We start from the raw sequence: 23,950 nt of genomic DNA, 5'->3' as shown, positions 1-23,950 counted from the left end.
TGCTTTCCCCATGACTCACAATCCAGAAACGTCAGTGGCTGGATGAAACATGCATGCGTCTGTCTGGATCCCAGAAACTCACTCAGCTTTTATACATAATCACTTATTACTAAAAACTGGTCACAAGTGAGGATTGTCATGATTCCCCAATGGCATGGGAACATCAGAAACACAAAAATTACAGACTAGCTCTCGGGTGATGGAAACTCAAGCTGACCGTGACCTAAATCTACCACACAACTAACAGTAGCCAGGGAGCATTCCTACGGCTGCCTAAATGCCACGCGCCAGCCGGAGAACTAACTACGCCTGGAAGAGGAAGGAACAGACCTGGCTTACCTCTAGTGAAATTCCCCAAAGATGATAGTAGCCCCCACATATATTAACGGTGAGTTCAGAGGAAAAGACATACACAGTATGAAGGTAGATTTAGCAAAGCGAGGTCCACTTACTAGATAGAGGAAGGATACAAAAGAGGACTTCACGGTCAGCTGAAAAACCATTTCAAAAACCCATCCTGAAATTACTTTAAAACTCCTGTGTCAACTCATCACACAGGAGTGGCAATTTCAGTCCACAAGAGCTTCCAGTAACAGGAAATGACAAAACTGTAAACTGGACAAAAATACAAAACAATAAGGACAAGAGTCCACTTAGCTGATCAGCAGACTAGTAGCAGGAACATGCAACTGAATGACTCAGGTTACAATGATGACCGGCAAGGAAGTGACTGGAGAGCAAGGCTAAATAGGGAACTCCCAAAACTGATGGAAGCAGGTGAGCGAGGCAGAAAAGAACACACAAGTCTCCAGTACCACCAGCCACCACTAGGGGAGCCCAAAAAGCGATCACAACAGTACCCCCCCCCTTAAGGAGGGGGCACCGAACCCTCACAAGAACCGCCAGGGCGACCTGGATGAGCCCTATGAAAGGCACGAACCAAATCCGAGGCATGAACATCAGAGGCAGTTACCCAAGAATTATCTTCCTGACCATAGGCCTTCCATTTAACCAGATACTGGAGTCTCCGCCTGGAAATACGGGAGTCCAAGATTTTCTCTATAACGTACTCCAATTCACCCTCAACCAGCACAGGAGCAGGAGGCTCAGCAGAAGGAACCACCGGCACCTCGTATCTCCGCAACAACGACCGATGGAACACATTATGGATAGCGAAAGATGCCGGGAGGTCCAAACGAAAGGAAACAGGGTTAATAATCTCCAAAATCCTATAGGGACCGATAAACCGAGGCTTAAATTTAGGAGAAGAAACCCTCATTGGGACAAAACGGGAAGACAACCACACCAAGTCCCCAACACGAAGGCGAGGACCAACCCGACGCTGGCGGTTAGCAAACCGCTGAGTCCTCTCCTGGGACAAATTCAAATTGTCCACCACTTGTTCCCAAATCCGATACAACCGATCCACCACAGCATCCACTCCAGGACAATCCGAAGACTCCACCTGACCAGAAGAAAAACGGGGATGAAACCCCGAATTGCAAAAGAAAGGGGAAACCAAAGTGGCCGAACTAGCCCGATTATTAAGAGCAAACTCCGCCAACGGCAAAAAGGCAACCCAATCATCCTGATCCGCAGACACAAAACACCTCAAATACGTCTCCAAAGTCTGATTAGTTCGCTCCGTCTGGCCATTAGTCTGAGGATGGAAGGCAGACGAAAAAGACAAATCAATGCCCAACCTGGCACAGAATGCCCGCCAAAATCTAGAAACGAACTGGGTACCCCTATCAGAAACGATATTTTCAGGAATACCATGCAAGCGAACCACATTTTGAAAAAACAAAGGAACCAACTCAGACGAGGAAGGCAACTTCGGCAATGGCACCAAATGAACCATCTTAGAAAAACGGTCACACACCACCCAGATAACAGACATCCTCTGAGAGACAGGAAGATCAGAAATAAAGTCCATCGAGATGTGCGTCCAAGGCCTCTTCGGAATAGGCAAGGGCAACAACAACCCGCTAGCCCTAGAACAACAAGGCTTGGCCCGAGCACACACATCACAAGACTGCACAAAAACACGCACATCTCGAGACAGAGATGGCCACCAGAAGGATCTAGCCACCAAATCCCTGGTACCAAAAATTCCAGGATGACCCGCCAGCGTAGAAGAATGAACCTCCGAGATGACTCTACTGGTCCAATCATCAGGAACAAACAGTCTACCAGGTGGACAGCGATCAGGTCTATCCGCCTGAAACTCTTGCAAAGCACGTCGCAGATCTGGGGAAATAGCGGATAATATCACCCCATCCTTAAGGATACCTGTAGGTTCCGAATCACCAGGGGAATCAGGCTCAAAACTCCTAGAAAGGGCATCCGCCTTCACATTCTTAGAACCTGGTAGATATGAGACCACAAAATTAAACCGAGAGAAAAACAACGACCAGCGCGCCTGTCTAGGATTCAGGCGCCTGGCAGACTCAAGATAAATCAGATTCTTGTGATCAGTCAAAACCACCACCTGATGTCTAGCACCCTCAAGCCAATGACGCCACTCCTCAAATGCCAACTTCATGGCCAAAAGCTCCCGATTACCGACATCATAATTTCTTTCGGTGGCAGAAAATTTTCGAGAAAAGAACGCACAAGGTCTCATCACTGAGCAATCGGAACTTTTCTGCGACAAAACCGCCCCCGCTCCGATCTCGGAAGCATCGACCTCAACCTGAAAGGGGAGAGAGACATCGGGCTGGCGCAACACAGGGGCAGACGAAAAGCGGCGCTTAAGTTCCCGAAAGGCCTCCACAGCGGCAGAGGACCAATTGGCCACATCAGCACCCTTCTTAGTCAAATCCGTAAGAGGCTTAGCAACACCAGAAAAACCAGTTATAAATCGACGATAAAAATTAGCAAAGCCCAAGAACTTCTGAAGACCCTTTAGAGAAGTAGGCTGCGTCCAGTCACAAATAGCCCGAACCTTGACAGGGTCCATCTCAACAGAAGAAGGGGAAAAAATGTACCCCAAAAAGGAAATCTTTTGAACCCCAAAAACACACTTAGAACCCTTTACACACAGAGAATTCTCCCGCAAGACCTGAAAAACCCTCCTGACCTGCTGAACATGAGACTCCCAGTCCTCAGAAAAAATCAAAATATCGTCCAAATACACAATCATAAATTTATCCAGATATTCACGGAAAATATCATGCATAAAGGACTGAAAAACTGAAGGTGCATTAGAAAGGCCGAAAGGCATTACCAAATACTCAAAGTGGCCCTCAGGCGTATTAAATGCGGTTTTCCACTCATCCCCTTGCTTAATTCGCACCAAATTATACGCCCCACGGAGATCAATCTTGGAGAACCACTTAGCCCCCCTTATGCGAGCAAACAAATCAGTAAGCAGCGGCAACAGATACTGATATTTGACAGTAATTTTATTCAGGAGTCGATAATCAATACAAGGCCTCAGCGAGCCATCCTTTTTAGAGACAAAGAAAAACCCAGCTCCTAAAGGTGATGAAGAAGGACGAATATGTCCCTTTTCCAGGGACTCCTTAACATACTCTCGCATGGCAGCATGCTCAGGTACAGATAGGTTAAACAAACGACCCTTTGGAAATTTACTGCCTGGAATCAGATCTATGGCGCAATCACACTCTCTGTGGGGAGGGAGAGAACCAATTTTAGGCTCTTCAAAAATATCCCCAAAATCCGACAAAAATGCCGGAATCTCAGAGGGAATAGATGACGAGATAGAACCCAAAGGTATGTCCCCATGAGCCCCCCGACATCCCCAGCTTAACACAGACATAGTTTTCCAGTCCAGTACTGGGTTATGAGATTGTAACCATGGTAATCCAAGCACTAACACATCATGTAAATTATGCAACACGAGGAAGCGAATCATCTCCTGATGGTCTGGAGTCATACGCATAGTCACTTGCGTCCAGAACTGTGGTCTATTACAAGCCAGAGGTGTAGAATCAATACCCTTCAGAGGTATAGGAACTTCCAGAGGCTCCAAATCAAACCCACAGCGCCTGGCGAAGGACCAATCCATGAGACTCAGAGCGGCGCCAGAGTCCACATAGGCATCCACGGTAATAACTGATAATGAACAAATCAGAGTTACAGACAGAAGAAATTTAGACTGTAAAGTGCCAATAGAAACAGACTTGTCAACCTTCCTAGTACGTTTAGAGCATGCTGATATAACATGCGCGGAATCACCACAGTAGAAGCACAAGCCATTTTTGCGCCTATAATTCTGCCGCTCGCTTCTTGACAGAATTCTGTCACATTGCATTTTCTCTGGCGTCCCTTCAGAAGATACCGCCAAATGGTGCACGGGTTTGCGCTCCCGCAAACGCCGATCAATCTGAATCGCCATTGTCATGGACTCATTCAGACCTGTGGGCGTAGGAAACCCCACCATGACATCCTTAACGGCATCAGAAAGGCCCTCTCTGAAAATTGCCACTAGGGCACACTCATTCCACTGAGTAAGCACAGACCATTTACGAAATTTTTGGCAGTATATCTCGGCTTCATCTTGCCCTTGAGACAGGGCTATTAAAGCTTTTTCAGCTTGAATCTCCAAATTAGGTTCCTCATACAGCAACCCTAAAGCCAGAAAAAACGCATCCACATTGAGCAACGCAGGATCCCCTGGTGTCAATGAAAATGCCCAATTTTGAGGGTCACCTTGCAGCAAAGAAATCACAATCTTAACCTGCTGAACAGGATCTCCAGAGGAGTGAGGTCTGAGAGAAAGGAATAATTTACAATTACATTTGAAATTCAGAAACCGAGATCTATCTCCGGAAAATACCTCTGGTGTAGGAATCTTAGGTTCAGAAATAGGAGTACGTATAACATAATCTTGTAAATTCTGAACCTTCGTAGAAAGATTACTTAAACCTGCAGCCAAACTCTGAGAGTCCATCCTTAAACCGGAGAGATCAGAGCCATTCAAGGATTAGAAGGAGAGAAAGGCAAGGCTGTAAATAGAGCAGAAATACAACTGAGCCAACTAAGTAGCAAACATGAGAGGGAAAAAAAAAAAAAAAAAAATCTACAGACTTCTTTTACTCTCCTTTCTTCTGCCAATTACTTTAACAGTGGCCGGTCATACTGTCATGATTCCCCAATGGCATGGGAACATCAGAAACACAAAAATTACAGACTAGCTCTCGGGTGATGGAAACTCAAGCTGACCGTGACCTAAATCTACCACACAACTAACAGTAGCCAGGGAGCATTCCTACGGCTGCCTAAATGCCACGCGCCAGCCGGAGAACTAACTACGCCTGGAAGAGGAAGGAACAGACCTGGCTTACCTCTAGTGAAATTCCCCAAAGATGATAGTAGCCCCCACATATATTAACGGTGAGTTCAGAGGAAAAGACATACACAGTATGAAGGTAGATTTAGCAAAGCGAGGTCCACTTACTAGATAGAGGAAGGATACAAAAGAGGACTTCACGGTCAGCTGAAAAACCCTTTCAAAAACCCATCCTGAAATTACTTTAAAACTCCTGTGTCAACTCATCACACAGGAGTGGCAATTTCAGTCCACAAGAGCTTCCAGTAACAGGAAATGACAAAACTGTAAACTGGACAAAAATACAAAACAATAAGGACAAGAGTCCACTTAGCTGATCAGCAGACTAGTAGCAGGAACATGCAACTGAATGACTCAGGTTACAATGATGACCGGCAAGGAAGTGACTGGAGAGCAAGGCTAAATAGGGAACTCCCAAAACTGATGGAAGCAGGTGAGCGAGGCAGAAAAGAACACACAAGTCTCCAGTACCACCAGCCACCACTAGGGGAGCCCAAAAAGTGATCACAACAGAGGATGTTACCTTAAGTAGCTATTCAAACCCATTTGTGCCAACTTCTGTGCATGTTATCAGGCCAAAATCACCAGGGTATGTGAACTTTTGATCATTTGGATGTTTTTGGTTGCCATTATGATTTAAAAAGAGAAAACACAGCAGTTCGACAATAAATGGCTTTCACCCAACCACTAACCGTGAGTGGAGAAAAAGTTTTGGTGTTATTATTATTATTCTCTCTGAAAAAGGGCCAAGAAAGCAAAAATTCTGCCTGGGTATGTAAACCATTGAGCACAACTATATATTTATTTATATATATATATATATATATATATATATATATATATATATATAATATACTAGCTGAAGAGCCCAGCGTTGCCCGAGCATAGTAACTAACTGTGGTTAGTTATGGCAAATTATAATGATTGTCCTCCATCCCATAGTCCCGTACCCATATACCCATCATGCACATCCTCCATCCCATAGTCCCATGCCGATATACACATCATACACATCCTCCATCCCATAGTCCCATGCCCATATACCCATCATACATATCCTCCATCCCATAGTCCTGTGTCCATATACCCATCACACATCCTCCATCCCATAGTCCCATGCCCATATACCAATCATACATATCCTCCATCCCATAGTACCGTGCCCATATACCCATCACACATTCTCCATCCCATAGTCCCGTGCCCATATACTCATTATGACATCATCTTCGCCATGGCAGCCATTCTGACATCATCGTCGCCATGGCAACTTATTATGCCATCATTGTCACCATGGCAACCATTATGACATAACGTCACCATTACAACCTAGTATGACATCATCATCACCATAGCAACCATTATGACATCACCGTCACCATTGCAACCTATTATGACATCATTGTCGCCATGGCAACTATTATGACATCATCTTTGCCATGGCAACCTTTATGATATAATCGTCACCATGGCAACCATTATGACATCATCGTTGATACACACACATACACACATACACTCGTTTTTATATATACAGTATATATATATATATATATATATAGAGAGAGAGAGAGAGAGAGATACTGTATATACATATTTAGAGTGAAGGAAATAATTATTCGATGCCTTGATGATTTTGTGAGTTTGCCCAGTGGCAAAGACATGAACAGTCTATAATTTTAAGGGTAGATTAATTTTAACATTTGATTCTGTCTTTCGCAGTTGAAGTGTACCTACAATAAAAATTATAGACCTCTACATTTTGTGTAGGTGGGAAAACTTGCAAAATTTGCAGTGTATCAAATACTTACATTCCCCACTGTGTATATGCATATAAACACAAACACACACACACACACGTATGGATCCTGAGAAATTCGCATTATATGTGACAATTAGTGTTGAGCGATACCTTCCGATATTTTAAAGTATCGGTATCGGATTGGATCGGCCGATATCCAAAAAATATCGGATATCACCGATACCGATACCCGATACCAATCCAAGTCAATGGGACACAAATATCGGAAGTGATCCTGGATGGTTCCCAGGGTCTGAAGGAGAGGAGACTCTCCTTCAGGCCCTGGGATCCATATTCATGTAAAAAATAAAGAATAAAAATAAAAAATATGGATATACTCACCCTCGGACGAGCCCTGGCTGTCACCGCTGCAACCGGCAGCCTCCGTTCCTAAGAATGCAGAGTGAAGGACCTTCGATGACGTCGTGGCTTGTGATTGGTCACGTGACCGCTCATGTGACTGCTCATGCGACCAATCACAAGCCGCGACGTCATCGCAGGTCCTACACTCACTGCATTCTTAGGAACGGAGGCTGCCCTTTGCACCGCTGAGGTCCAGGGTCTGACGGAGGGGTGAGTATATCCATATTTTTTATTTTTATTCTTTATTTTTTAGTCTCCTCTCCTCCAGACCCTAGGAACCATACGCACCGCACACGCCTTGGAACTTATAGGAACTTGCGATTCCGATTTCCGATATCACAAAAATATCGGAACTCGGTATCGGAATTCCGATACAGCGAATATCGGCCGATACCCGATATTTGCAGTATCGGAATGCTCAACACTAGTGACAACACTTATGGGGTCTTCATGCCTAAATGAAATTATCCTTATGAGCCATCTTAGCTCTGGTCATTATGCATCAACATATCTGAATCATTATTATTACTACATTATTTTGTATTGCTTTACTCACTTTCAGTGTCTTATGTTTTCATTCATTGAATATTGTATTTATTGGTTTATACATTTATCAGGTTTCTAATAATATTGGGCTCTATGGGCTAACATGCCATTTATGAGAATTTTGTCTCTTGGATCCACATTCTGGGTTCCAGGCCTGAATTCTGGTGCACTGTGCACATATTTTTAGTGTTTAAATTATTTGTCTAGGTTTTTGTGTGACTGCAGGAGTCTTTATTTTCTCATATAGTGGATTTGAAATGATTTTTGTGCCTGTGCCTTTTTAACTGTTTTTAGCCCTGTAACTATATAGGATCTTGAATGCTATACCACGTGTTACAAGAATATTAAAAAATGTCCCTGTCATAGAAAATATAAAAAATCTTTGAGGTCCCTTGTCACGGATTCACACCGTGACCGTCACCCCTACGTCATGGATCAGGGCGACTGTAGGCCAACAGACGGCTATCACATGTGCAGGGGGGCTTATCTTAGTTATCCCTCCACTGTAATGTGATGAAAACATACACAAGGTTATTGACCTATTAGCTTACAGCTAGGGCTTATTTTAGTTATCCCACTGCTCTTCTATATACTATACCACGAACTGCAGGGATTTATGTATATCCCGCTTTACAGTTCCACTTGAGAACGTGCAGCTCTCTGGTGCCCCCCTTACCCTCAGGTCAGACTAGGTAATGCACCTAGAGTAAATAGTCACCAGAAAGGCTGCCTGCTTTGTACTGGCTATTGGGCACGCTGCAGCAAGGCGATATAACTACTCCCACTCAGGCAGGAACAATAATTATCAACGCCGCCGTTGCTACAACGACTCCCAAAGGCACAGAACACGGTATGCTGCCACCAGCTTCGATTAAATGGGTCTGAAGCTAACCCAAAACAGTAGCGTAAATCCTTTCAGAAGACTTAGGGTACGTGTTAAAGCAGGAAGAACGAACTAGTAATTTATATATTTTACTCTGAAAGGTTAAGGCAGTGTTTATAAAAAGGCATATAAAGATGTTACAAAAGAGACAATTGAAAATATGTACAATGGTAATTATAAAAATAACAGGGATTAAATAAGAAAGGCAAAACTCACATGTTCTAAGTTCATGTCAGGCAAAACCATGCTGGCAGGCAGAGCCCAGATGTCCCAATGCATAGTACAGCTCCTCAGGTAAGACTCACTGCTGGGTGCCTCGCATGAGACTTATAGCTCAGCCTGGTGACATCACTAAAAGGGTTGGTTTACCCAGATCCTCCCCTCTCATCAGATTTACCAAATTTAACACAAAGTTTTATAATGCTCGTATCTCCGCTCCAGAATGTGCCAGAATCACAGCACACCCCTCATTCATCTTCTTTTACCATTGGCTTTCTATTGGTACTAAATTCGGGCTAGTTGAGACACACAGTTCCGGAGAAATCCGTACTTTTTTACCTGTTGGAATTAGAGGCTCACGCTTACAGTGGCTGATTGATCCGCCGATGGAGATTCGCAATATATACTTATTATTTTTCTAGCCCAAATCGGTGGCCCAGTATCTTACTATAACAGAACAAAGAACCGCATGTCTTGAGAGGGATATCAGACCAGTTTCAGCTGTAGGGAGATTTGTGCCGCTACAAGCGCAATAAACCTTCCTGGCTTGGGGCAGGGCAGAGAATTGAGAAGAATAGCTTCACACACACATAGAAGCAAAGAGAGAAGGGGGGGTTTTAGCCCACAGCAAAGCTACAAAATCATATTACATTTCATACAAGATTGGGACATCCCTCATACTCCCCCTTTCTTCTTTCATGTACAATTTGTTAAAAGGAGTCAGTAGCTTGCTCCATGCTGTCATTATGTAAAATGCAATGTACAGCTATGTGAAGCAGATTAATTAAAATGCAAGGATTCCTCTTTATGTCCTGGTGACTCAAGAGGATGTGTATTGTCCATAAAGAGAGAGAGAGACAGGAAAAGGTAATAAGGATCTAAGTGGATCAAAGAAGATCTGACACCCTTTCCAAATAGCCGTGGTCACTGCAGTTACAGTATGGATCTGGGAGAAAATATAGAATATTGGAATTTCTATCCATCCAATATAAATGAGACATACATTTTCAGAACCGGGATGACTAGGTAAAATACACATATTTTCTCTTAATTATAAATTTTGCCAAAGTGCCCCAAATCCATAAGGGCCATATAACCACCAGCCGTTAGGCCACATTTGGTCTCTAAGTGTAGATAAAATCCTGATACAAAAGATGACATCAATTTCAAACTTCTGCGGTCATCTTATGAGGAGTTATTGCATAAGTTGGGATTTCCTGAAATCAGCAAGAGCTGAATCCAAGCCACAACCGGGCCTTTGTTAGGTCATCACAGAGGGGTGTGTGGGTGGGACTAATGGTCTGATAAAAGATCGATCCCAATTATCATCAGCTAAATATCGTGTGTATGCAGTGGGCCCATTTATCGACCGCCAAATCGAAGCTCTCTCCTTTGGCTAAACTGAATCATCTCTTCAATCGTTGAAGTAAGCTCTCCTGTTAATACTTTTTATTTTCTGTACAATATCTATTTTTATAATCATAATTTGTCATAACTATTGTGGGTTTTAAGACCGTGTACCTCTTTTCCTCTCTTTTGATATTTTACAAGAATATCAGAAGTCATTGAAGAGTTCCATGATGATGTCAAAGGGCACATGCTTATTTGCCACCATTTAGACCTTTGACAGTTACTGTCTTTTCTAGTGTATGTATAGACATGTACTGCTGCCTATATGGATACTAATGTTCGTAAAGGCTATTGGATAGTTGTTCTCTTTAAATATGTAACGCTAATGAAACCAGATTGCGTTGTATTTATATTATACTAGAATTATAATATGCTCAAACCTCAGTTATTATAGCAACATATAAAAGTAGATTTCATATTAACCTTTAGAACACCTTCCCTTCATTCACTTCATGAGAGTTGTGTTTTTGTTACTCTGTAATGTCTATTGTCTGTACAAATCTCTATAATTTGTAAAGCGCTGCGGAATATGTTGGCGCTATATAATTAAAATTAGTATTATTATTATAGTTGACACAATTATCATTACATACTATCTTGTGAATGGGTGTAAATAGAAATTTTTGGGGGCCCATAGCAAACACAGAATATGAGGGGTCCCACACAGTATGAGAGCACTGACACAGTATGATGACCCTAATTGTCATCTTCAAGTAGTAAAAAAAATAAATAAAACAAATCACTTAGCCTAATTTTGCCAATGCACTAATCTGATCTGTGCAGCTTGAGGACTGAGGCTTCGTGCAGCAGGCATGATCTGGAGACATCATTGCTGCCATGCTGAAATTCGAACTGTGCGGTGGAACAGAGAGCAGACAGGTCTCTGTTCCATCATTGTGCTCATGGGATTGGTATCCTGAGGACTGTTGAAATTGTGACGTCAGACTGGAAGGGGTGGCCTGGTGACTGCATTGTTCCCCCTGACTTATGGGCCCTATAGTGGCCAGGTGGTCTGCTGCCATTAGCAATACATCACTGATCATGTTCTATATAATCTAAAGCTCCCCACTGTACTGAAGATCATGTGCCCTAATATATGACAACTATGTTATGTATTTTTCTCAGTATTGTAGTCTGCACTTACTTTCTGTAAAGCATGAAGAAGATGTAAAAGAACTACTTTAGATGCTGGTGGTGTGTATCAAACTGTCTTAGATTTTCTTTGAGCCTCAAATTCCCAATAATTTCATACTCACATAGCTGTAGCCAAAATTGTTTTTTCAGCTGTTACAGGTACACTAAGTGTTGGCATATCATTTGTTCATCAGTGGAAATTTGACTGCTTTAAACCTCTCGATCCTCAGAATAAATGGGCTATATATCGCTAACTTAGAATATTTGCAAGTTTCAAAAAATTTTTTGAAAATTGGTGCTCCCTTCAGAAAACAGCAGTGGAAGAAGTTGCCTTGAGTTCGACCATGTAATTGTCAAGATCAGTGACCATTCTAGAGCTTGAACCCCTGCAGATTATAATGTTTTATCATAACATAGTGGAATCTCATGAAATGATGCGATAAGAATTCCTCTTTACCAGATCAATACTAAACAGGACAATGGGTAAGAAGAACTATGGGGCAGTGGTGAGAGTATAATTTTTGCCATCAGCAGTATCTGTCATATATTGGACATGACATAAACTAGAGGTAGAAAGTATTACTTGATTTCATCTGACCACATGTTCTAGATTGATCTAATAATGTAAAGTGAGGCTATGGCAAAATCCAGCTTTATCCCTTAAAAAAATATGAAGCTGGTGTTATATATCATCAGGTATGCTATAAATATCATCTGGAATGAGAAAGAACATAACTGGATCAGGCTTATAATTAAAGATTGTGAATAGAAAAGTAAATGTGCATAGTTCTGGCATTCATAATATTAAATTAAGTAGTAAGGAAATTCATTACACCATTGTGTCTATATTATGTTATATTATAGGGTGTTAAGCCAACCGTCCATTACTCATTACACAGTATAAGGCTAAGCTGTTGTATGCGGGAGCTTTAAAGAGCTTATCTGTGTGCAGCTTTAATTCTGCACATCCATCCCCCCTCATAAAGGTTAGCTGTGTGAGTGGCGGCTACTCATCAGTGTTTTGCCCCTGTGCAATCTCTCTCTTATACTCTAGTAATGTGACATCCTGCTGTGATGAGAACAGCCCTTTAATTTCTACCATGTGCATGAGGCTAAACATAGGGAGAATAGATTGTAAAAGATACATTTTAATAACATAGTCAATAATGGTGCCAATAATTAATAGTTACCCTGAAACCCCATAATTAATATTAGCTTCACAACACTTACGGAAACCTGTCCATTGATGATCACTTCCTCAGAAAATCGAACTTTAACTGGATTGGACTTCAATCTTGCCTTTTTTGCTGCACTAATAAACGCTGATTTGGGTGACTTAAGCAAAAAAAAACACAACATAAAACATCAAATGTGTAATCAATTAAATAGTTAATAAAACAAATTAAAATAATTTGTAAATGATATATACAGAACAAATTGTAAAATAATAATTGTAATATAATATAAAGACATACAGTATATATATATATATATATATATATATATATATATATATATATAATCTCACAGAAAACACTTTTAACATCTTTGACAGCTGGCTTTGCCAGGAAGAAATCTAATTATATGCTCTTTTCATCTGTAGCTCTCCTACATGGAATATCTACAGTAATAATCAAATTAATGGCCATATGTGTGATATAAAGTATGGATGTACGGGATCTACCAAAGCAACAGCTGCTTCTTGTTAGCAACTCTTCAACTTTACAGAGCATGGGTGGGCAATTAAATTTCTAAAGGGGCATCATGTGCAGGGCAGAACCAAGCAGCTGAACTTAAAGAGGTGGTCTGAAGCCAAAGCAGAATTTCATACTAAATATATATCTATTTAACTTAATAATATATTTCTCTAATAAAATTAAAAATTCTCTGTTACCTCTCTTCAGACTTCCAGTCCACTTTTTTTTTAACTTCCAATGACATTTTGATTGAGATTCACAAGTACATGCTGGGATACTCAAATGGAATGTCTTTAGGGGGCAAAGAGCTGTGGTTACTGCCATAGCTGCTGTCCCCACCCTGAAACAAATTATCAGCTGTGACAGCCATTTCATCTGTTTCAGATGGCTTGGATAGTCCTTTCTCTAGAGAAAATCTGATACATGCTCAGTATGAGCTCCCTGCGCAATATTCCTTTGAATGCACAGTGACAGTGCACTCCCTTGCCAGCTCTAAAGAGAAGTGTTGAGACAGCAAGAGAGTGCACTGTCACTGCCAATTGTAAGGAGACAACGTGTCAAGCATCCACTGCCCTAGCCCCCTGATGATGTCCCATGTGAATATCCCAGAATGCACTGGGGATTCTCAAACAAAGCATCATCGGAAGAAAAAAAATGAAAAAAAAAGCAGACAGGAAGTTAGAGTAGAGAGGGAACAGTGCGGAATTTTTAATTGAAGTATGTTAGAAAAGTGACTAGATTATTGAATTAAATAGACATTTAGGGTTCGCTCACACGAGCATATAACACAGGCGAATTTTATGAAAGGTTTTATCTCATAGCATTCGGACCAGTGTTATTCAATGGGGTAGCTCAGATGTGAGATTTTTTTCTCATACATATTTGGAATGAGAGAACAATCTCAACATGATGTGAGTGCATCCAATATTTCGATTGCACTCACCCATTCAAGTCAGTGAGTGTGTGTTAAACATCGGATTGCATTCGGATATCATCTGAACTGGCAATGGAGAAGATGGAGAAATTAATTTCTCCATCTTGCCTGCAGTTGTGCTGCGATTCTCTCATGCAAGAGAATCACAGGGAATTGGATCACACTAGGATGACACTCGGTTCATCTAAGTATCATTAGCATAATTGGACCAATTCTCTCGCATGAGAGGACATATGCACGTGTGACCTCAGCCTTAGTATTAAATTCACCTTTGGTTTCTTTAATTCTGCACAATATTAATTTTATTGCTTTACAAAAAGCTGTTGATTACATGGTTTTGATTAGCTGTTACCGAGAAGGTCAAATTTACATAAGCGTGTAAAGCAATCATATGATTTTTAGTCAGAAAAGCTGACAATTTTTATCTGTATGGTCATTTGACAGTCCAGTCATTTTTATACATCAGAAGTGAATAAAATTTCAAGACCAAATGCAGTTTACGATCTTAGTAATGGAAACGTATCCATATAAATCGGATGCTATATGGATGATTACATTTTTTTTTCACACACCCATAGACTTCAGAAGTCGAGAATGGTACGTGTGATCTTTTTCACGCAGATATTTGGTCTGTAGTAAACTGTAATGTGAATAGCTCATAACATTGGCCCTAGTGCTGTCCGTGTGAGGTCAAATTTTTGTTTCCATGGACAGCACTTAGACCAAAAATACAGTTGAGTGAACGTAAACTGATTCAATAAGCTTTATTGTAACAATTATTAACAAATGATCAAGCAATAAATTAATTGGGAAAACAATTGTATGCCCAACCCTGTCCCTCATGCAAAGAACCACATCACAAATAGGAGGTGACAGACAAGGGGTGAGAAATCTTTATTGCAGTCGATGGAGTAGATGAGATAAGCCACAAATCATAGAAGGGAGCACCCTGAGGGCTCAACCCTTACCTCTCCTGCATAGGACATACAACACAGCACAAAAACACACAAGCTCAGTGCAAATGGGGTGGTAAGGAATAACCATCACGAACAAAGGTGAAAGGGCAGCTGAGGTGGGGGGGTGGTAAGTGGTATGACAGTAGAAGAGAACTGATGACCAGGGCTGCTATAGAGGAATACAGAATAGGGGATCCCCTTCTATGACATCCATATACCTTTAGAAGGACGTAGATCTGGGGATTTATTCTGACGGAATATAGGCTGAACTGGATGGACAAATATCTTTTTTCGGCCTGGCTAACTATGTTACTATGTTACATATTAGCAAATATTATTGCAAAGAACCTTAAAGGAAAAACATTATTTCTTCTTATACTTACAGGGTATGGTTGCACAACTGTAAGAAGTATTGATTCTTTGCAGCTTCTGTAAGAAAACAAGCAAGCACACAAAATGTTATATATCAATTGTGAATATAAAATACAATTTGAAAAGATTAAAAATGAAGCCTGTAAATACATTGTGTAATTTTGTACAGCAACAGTATTGAAAGATACAATATCCAATAACAATTTGTTGATACTAGACCTCAACAAGAGAGGGTGGGAATAATAAATGGACAGCATAATGGAAAAAGAAGGAACAGCCCTTAAAACAAATAAAGTTGAGGCAGGGAAGCATTCAGCGCTAGATAGCTCAGTATGGCCATCAGACTAATGTCTCAGGATTCTGAGCCGTAAGTCTGGTTGCCAGTCATTGGTAGCCTTTATGTGGGGTCCATATTTTCCATGCCGACAGTAAAGGATGAACAATATGAGAGCTCTTGCTGACACTGCTCAATGTTCCCAAAGCACCGAAAAGTATCCAAGTGATTGTTGTAATCCTTTTACTTAAAAGGGGACTTGATATGTCCAATAATACTATTAACTTGCAGATATAGTCATAATCTACAGGATAAATCTATTACATCCGACACCAAGGAGAAAACTAACTTTATTCGACCTGGGTGCTGCCCTTTCAGTCCTGCTACCAGGCACCTTCATATACACTTGACATCATGTAGATTTGACAAGTTCTCTTTAAACACTGTATAATAAATTTGGGCAATGGATAGGGACATTCATCAAATAAAAACAGGCAGAAACAGGTCTCAAATTAAACCATTTATATTTCAACAATCCCTTGAGAACTTGGCTACTTTTTAGATTTGGGAATATAGGGCAACGCCAACAAGAGTTGCCAATTTGTTGATATTTGCTAATATCTCTAGTAACAATATACAATGTAATTTTCTATCCTTTTTCCCCCAACTAAGCTTACTGTTTTTCAGTATAGCTTTGAATGTCTTTCGTTCTTTGAAAATTGCAAATCATAGGGTCATTTGAAATTGAGTAATATTGTGCAGGTATCTTTTATTTATTATTATTATTATTATTATTATTATTATTATTATTATTATTATTTATTTATATAGCACCATTAATGCCATGGTGCTGTACATATTTAAAGAATATTTTATCAGTCGATTCCTGTTGAATAGAATTAGCCAACAAGAAGCATAAACATCACATTATTGGGATTGCAGTATCTATAGGGCAAGATTAATATTTTGTCTGAGACCATGGGTTACTACATCTGCAAAATGGGGGCAATTTAGTCAAAAGATCGGCAAACATTTTTGCAAATTAGGCTTATTCACAATTTACTTTTCTTTGGGCTTAACTTTTTAACCTCTTTCTGACCTCGGATGGGATAGTACGTCTGAGGTCAGAACCCCCACTTTGATGCGGGCTCCGGCAGTGAGCCCGCATCAAAGCCGGGACATATCAGCTGTATTGAACAGCTGACATGTGCCTGCAATAGCGGCGGATGGAATCGTGATTCACCCGCCACTATTAACTAGTTAAATGCCGCTGTCAAACGCTGACAGCAGCATTTAACAAGCACTTCTTGCCATTCAGCTGGAAATGCGGGCATCGCTGACCCCCGTCATGTGATCGGGGGTTAGCAATGCATCAGCATAACAACCAGAGGTCTCCTTGAGACCTCTATGGATGTTGATACTGGATTGCTATGAGTGCCACCCTGCGCTTATAGCAAGTCTGTAATTCTACTACACAGGAGCGATCTGATCTTCGCTCCTATGTAGCAGAGCCGATCAGGCTATGCCAGCTTCTAGCCTCCCATGGAGGCTATTGAAGCATGGCAAAAGTAAATTTTTTTAAAAAAAATATGAAAAAATAAATAAATAAATAAAAGTTTAAATCACCCCCCTTTAGCCCCATTCCAAAAAAAAAGAATAAGAAAGAAATCAAACATACACATATTTGGTATCGCTGCATTCTGCTTCGCCCAATCCATCAATAAAAAAAGGATTAAACTGATCGCTAAACGGCGTAGCAAGAAAAAAATTCGAAAGCCATAATTAGGTTTTTTGGTCCCTGTGAAATTGCATTAAAATTCAATAATGGGCGATCAAAAGAACGTATCTGCACCAACATGGTATCATTAAAAACGTCAGCTCTGCATGCAAAAAATAAGCCCTCACCTGACCCCAGATCACGAAAAATGGAGACGCTACGGGTATCGAAAAATGGCGCAATTTTTTTTAATTTTTTAATTTTTTAGCAAAGTTTGGTATTTTTTTCACCGCTTAGATAAAAAATAACCTAGACATATTTGGTGTCTATGAACTCGTAATGACCTAGAGAATAATAATGTCAGGTCAGTTTTAGCATTTAGTGAACCTAGCAAAAATGCCAAGCAAAAAACCAGTGTGGGATTGCACTTTTTTTGCAATTTCACCGCACTTGGAATTTTTTTTCCTGTTTTTCCAGTACATGACATGCTAAAACCAATGATGTTGTTCAAAAGTACAACTCGTCCAGCAAAGAATAAGCCAAGCCCTCACATGGCCATATTGACGGAAAAATAAAAAAAGTTATGGCTTTGGGAAGAAGGGGAGCAAAAAACGAAAAAATAAAAATACCCCGGGTCATGAAGGGGTTAAAAACCTGTGTTTTCTGTTGAATCTGTAGAAAAGGGTCCAACTGCATGATCAATGGGTGTCTCAGGATCCAGACCCCCACCGATCTGCAGGAAATTCGTGTGTCTGCTAAATATTAAATATCAAGAATAAAAGGAAATTAGTGGTTACTCTCGTATAGTCTGGACAGCAAACAAGAAACCATTTTTTGTTAAGTAAGGTCATCTGTAACAATTGAATTTTGGAAAGGAAAAGTAAAAAAAAAACATACACTTGTTATTATAATTATCCTTTAACACATATTTTACATTTAGAGAAATCTTTCAGTTATATTGCTCCCCAATTTAGTGACATATTGTACGTGTCTTTTGAACCAAATAATCAGCAAGACACATTCATGAGTTACTTTAATTTTGAGAAAAGTATTAGATTTGAATATGCCATGGGCTTAAATTGTCTAAGCTAAGTAAATCTTCTTTCTTTCTTTAATGTCTTTCATTAATGTGAAAATTTTGGAACACAGGCATTTAAGCAATGAGTTGTGTTGCTAATGTAGCCTGAAATACAAAGGCAAAAGAATTCTGTTATAAAAGAACTTCTTGTGACGCACCTACAGACACATACTAAAAATATTAATGGCAATTGAATGTGTTTTAAAAAAGAGAATATATAGCGTAGAACTTAGAACTTCAAACTATATATATATATATATATATATATATATATATATATATATATATATATATATATACACAGTATATATATATATATATATATATATATATATATATATGTATATATATATACACTCACCGGCCACTTTATTAGGTACACCTGTCCAACTTCTTGTTAACACTTAATTTCTAATCAGCCAATCACATGGTGGCAACTCAGTGCATTTAGGCATGTAGACATGGTCAAGACAATCTCCTGCAGTTCAAACCGAGCATCAGTATGGGGAAGAAAGGTGATTTGAGTGCCTTTGAACGTGGCATGGTTGTTGGTGCCAGAAGGGCTGGTCTGAGTATTTCAGAAACTGCTGATCTACTGGGATTTTCACGCACAACCATCTCTAGGGTTTACAGAGAATGGTCCGAAAAAGAAAAAAAATCCAGTGAGCGGCAGTTCTGTGGGCGGAAATGCCTTGTTGATGCCAGAGGTCAGAGGAGAATGGGCAGACTGGTTCGAGCTGATAGAAAGGCAACAGTGACTCAAATCGCCACCCGTTACAACCAAGGTAGGCCTAAGAGCATCTCTGAACGCACAGTGCGTCGAACTTTGAGGCAGATGGGCTACAGCAGCAGAAGACCACACCGGGTACCACTCCTTTCAGCTAAGAACAGGAAACTGAGGCTACAATTTGTACAAGCTCATCGAAATTGGACAGTAGAAGATTGGAAAAACGTTGCTTGGTCTGATGAGTCTCGATTTCTGCTGCGACATTCGGATGGTAGGGTCAGAATTTGGCGTAAACAACATGAAAGCATGAATCCATCCTGCCTTGTATGGAGCATCTTTGGGATGTGCAGCCGACAAATCTGCGGCAACTGTGTGATGCCATCATGTCAATATGGACCAAAATCTCTGAGGAATGCTTCCAGCACCTTGTTGAATCTATGCCACGAAGAATTGAGGCAGTTCTGAAGGCAAAAGGGGGTCCAACCCGTTACTAGCATGGTGTACCTAATAAAGTGGCCGGTGAGTGTATATATACATAATAAATCTGGCATTACATTAACATTAGCAAAAAAACATACATTGGTTTATGTGTCCCCTGTGCTATACTAAAACTTTCATGTCCACAGGTTTCTAAAGATGTTGTTACCACATTGTTAGTATGCTATATTACTAGCAGGTTTGAAATTGGTCCATTAATACAATTTTTAAATACTATAAGAGGATTTTAGGCTATTGCCATATACTTATATAAACTGATTATCTACATTGTGGGCACAATTATTAGGCAAGTGAATGTTATCCACATTTCATTTTGATGCATATTTTCCAACTCTAAGCTGTGTAAACTTGAATGCTTATTGGTTTGAAGAATATCAGGTGATGTGGATTTGTGTAATGAGAAAGGATATGGCCTAAGAATATCAACACCACTTATCAAGATGTGCTGAAATATTAAGAACTTGTTTTCCTTAAGAAAAATTGGGCAAAGAAAGATATTTTACTGATTCTGAAACATCAGAAATTGTTACAAGTCCTACACAGGGATGCACAACTCTTGATGTGGCTAAGATTTTGGGGTGTGATGACAGAACCATCAAAAGTTTTGCTGCAATTAGTCAATGAGGTCATAAAAAACATGTTAACATGTTGAGAAAAAAGATGCATGTTAATTGCAAAAGATTTTATAAGAATCAAACGTGAAGCGACCAGGAACCCATTATCATTGAGTGCTGTCATATTCCAGAACTGCAACCTCCCTGGAGTGCCCAAATGTAGCGTGCTCAGTGCTCAGATCGATGGCCATGGTAAGGAAGGCTATATTTGATCAACACTAAACAATAGACATAAGTTGAAATGTAAAGACTGGGCCAAGAAATATCTGAAAACAGATTTTTCAAAGGTTTTATGGACCGATGAGAGTGACTCTTGATGGACCAGATGTATGTGACTGTGGCTGGGTCAGTAACAGGCAACAGATATCCACTTCGACTCAGACACCAGCTAGGTGAACGTGAGGTATGGCTATGTGCTAGTATTATTACAAATGACCTTTTCAGGTTGCAGATGGACTCAAAATCAACTCTCAAACCTACTGCCAGTTTTTAAAACACACTTTTTACAAGCAGTGGTACAGGAAAAAGTCTGCTTCTTTCAAGAAAACAATGATTTATTTAATAGGACAGTGCACCATTACAGTCATCAAAGTACTCCACAGTTTGGCTATTCAGTAAAGACCTTAAAGATGAAAGAATAATGATATGGCTCTGTGGGAAACCAGGATCCATTTTGTCTTCTCAGTCTCCATTTTATGCTCTAAAACTATCACGCAGCACTTTTAGACAGAAGCCCCCCCCCCCCCCCCCCCCCCACACACACACACACATTCCAAGTCCCTGGGATTCTGGATTAAACCAGCCATTTAGACACAAAAAGGCATGAAGTCCTTTTCTGTTCAGGGGATTAAATAAACCCCACCTGCATTATGTTAAAGTGGAATTGTATGCTGGACACTACATGTGTGCATGTACTGTATTGATTCCCTGAGCTAGTTCATCACATCACCTTTAATCTGGCCTTGCACATCAACTCTGAGCTCATTGCACGCACAGCTTTTTCCTCCCCTGACCTATACCCTATTGAGAACTTTTGGACCCTTCGTAAATGGGAGATTTACATTGAAAGAAAGCAGTACATCTCTCTGAACATTGAATAGGAGGCTAGGGTAGGGTTGGTGCTGCCCAAAATGATGATCATCACCACATTAAAAAAAACTGACATACTCCGTGGATGGAAGGCTGATGACTGTTTTGAAAACAAGGGTGGATATACTGATCACTGATATTGTTATTTTGAAATGGTAGACATGTATTTCTCTCTGATGGCACCACAGAGAGAGGGAATCCGCCCCGTCAGGACTGGAACCCTACAGATAAAAAGGCGGTACCTCTCTTCCGCATCAGTTGGTTTCCTGTCACGAGAGAGCTAAACAGCTCCAGTGTACCTCTGTCTCCACAGATTCCAGGGCCAGTCAGTTTGGTGCAGGCAGGGGGGTTCCCTGCCTCGACTGGTGTGGTTACCAAAGTGGTTGTTTCTTCCCGGTGAAAGACCTGGCTATTCATTGCTTGCGTTGAGAAACACGTGATGGTGTCTCTGCGGCTTTTCTACATGCGTGGTTCCCAAAGTGCCATCGCTGGGGTCAGTGGGCCCTTAAGGGTGTGCGGGGAGAGGTGGCAGAAGATGGAACAGAAGACCACCTCTCCCGGCGCGTGTGTGGCATCCTTCATGGCTGCGTGTTCCAGAGCTCCAGAACTAGAGGGCGCATGCGCGAGATGTCGGCCGCAATGCATTTCTGGGAATCCAGTACTGCGTATGTGCGGGATCCCGATGCTGTCAGGCGCACAATGCATTACTGGGAACGCTGTAATGGTAGGCAAGCAGCATTCCCTTAAAGCAACTGTTCAGGCTCTCAGCGTAGTAAGAGTCCTAGCACGGTTGTCAGCGGGAAAGAAAATCCATATAAAGAGCCATCGCATCCGGTACCCTTCCGTTCTCTGCTGGGTGGTAAATGGACTTCTTGAAAGTCACTTTATAATTAGGGCCTATTCCTCCTGTTTTTTTAGGGGAAGAAATGTGTCAGCAAGACTAAACACAGTATATGTGCACTATGCGCAGAGGATCTACCCACTACTTGGGTGAAGAGACTGTGTAAATCTTGTATCCAGCAAACAGTTTCAGAAGAAGTGCCAAACTTCGCTGAAAGTCTTAGGTCCCTAATTAAAAATCAGGTGGAGGATTCCCTTAAATCCTTAAAAAAGACGGGGAAAAAGCATTGCAAAACTAAGTATATTTCCCCTGTTTCTGAGTCCAGTAGTTCAGAGAGCAGGAGCGAGTCAGATTCTGATAATTCTCATTCTTCTGCTTCATCATCTTCTTCTGAGGATGGTTGGTGCTGTTTTCCAATAGCAGAAACAGTTAACTTAATTAAATTAGTTAGATCCACTATGGGCCTCGTAGATTCCCGACCAAATAAAACTAAAACTATTCAAGACATAGTGTTTAGTGGGCTTGAACAAAAATCCAGAAGATCTTTCCCATTGAACGATAAAGTTGAAGACTTAATTAAAAAAGAATGGAAAAAGCCAGAGAAAAAGGGCCTTCTCACCCCCAAAAGAAAATACCCCTTTGAGGATCCTATGTACTCCTTCTGGGGGAAAGCCCCAAAATTAGATGTGGCTATCGCTAAATCCTATAAAAAATTTGCACTCCCATTTGAAGACATGGGAAGGTTAAAAGACCTCATGGACAAAAAAGCAGACTTTAGTTTAAAAGGTGCCTGGGAAGCGGCAAGGGGTGGACTGAAGCCTGCAGTCACGGCCACTTGTACGGCTAGGGCTTTAATGATATGGCTGGATCAGCTGGAAACACAATTGAAGGAAAAGATCCCTAGAGACACAATTTTAAACACAATCCCTATAATGAGGGGGGCGGTGGCCTTTTTGGCAGACGCCTCCGCGGATTCAGTCAGACTGGCCACTAGGGCAGGTTCTTTTTCAAATACAGCCAGACGGGCCTTATGGCTTAAAACTTGGTTGGGGATCTCCAAACTAAATCAAAATTGTGTTATATCCCCTGTGAAGGCAAATTCCTGTTCGGGCCCACCCTGGATGACATATTAGATAAAGCAGGAGATAAAGATAAATTGTTTCCTAATTTATTCGGGTACTGCTACAAATGGAAATTTGGGAACAGGAAGCCTTCCAAAAAATGGGGGGAAAGTTCCCAGGAAGGATGGGGGGATAAAAGGAAGAAAACCAAGGGATTCATGTTTAATAAACCCAGCACCCCCAAAAGTCAATCCCAATCAGGGTGTTCCCCAGGTGGGGGGAAGGTTAGTTTTCTTTCTTCCAGCCTGGGAAAAGATATCCAACAGCACATGAATTATAAATATAATAAGATCTGGACTAAAACTAAAATTCCTTTACTATCCTCTACCATCTCTCATAGTGACCTGTTGTGAATTAGA

At 40.9% G+C, this 23,950-nt stretch overlaps 1 protein-coding gene across 4 annotated transcripts in view; it reads right to left on the bottom strand.

The window, feature by feature from the left end:
• Positions 1-23,950, bottom strand: part of FRMPD4 (FERM and PDZ domain containing 4) — a 739,093-nt gene that overhangs the window by 78,434 nt on the left and 636,709 nt on the right. For all 4 annotated transcript variants that reach the window (XM_077296709.1, XM_077296712.1, XM_077296710.1 and 1 more), the window contains 2 exons: positions 15,644-15,689; positions 12,904-13,008 (listed from right to left, as the gene is read on the bottom strand). In XM_077296709.1, coding sequence (XP_077152824.1) covers positions 12,904-13,008; positions 15,644-15,689 — 151 coding nt within the window. The remainder of the gene's footprint in view (positions 1-12,903; positions 13,009-15,643; positions 15,690-23,950) is intronic.

This window comes from Ranitomeya variabilis, chromosome 3, assembly GCF_051348905.1.
Source record: "Ranitomeya variabilis isolate aRanVar5 chromosome 3, aRanVar5.hap1, whole genome shotgun sequence".
NCBI classification, from domain to species: domain Eukaryota; kingdom Metazoa; phylum Chordata; class Amphibia; order Anura; family Dendrobatidae; genus Ranitomeya; species Ranitomeya variabilis.
The sequence above is the reverse complement of the archived record's forward strand: the minus strand, read 5'-3'. Positions and strand labels throughout refer to the sequence as shown.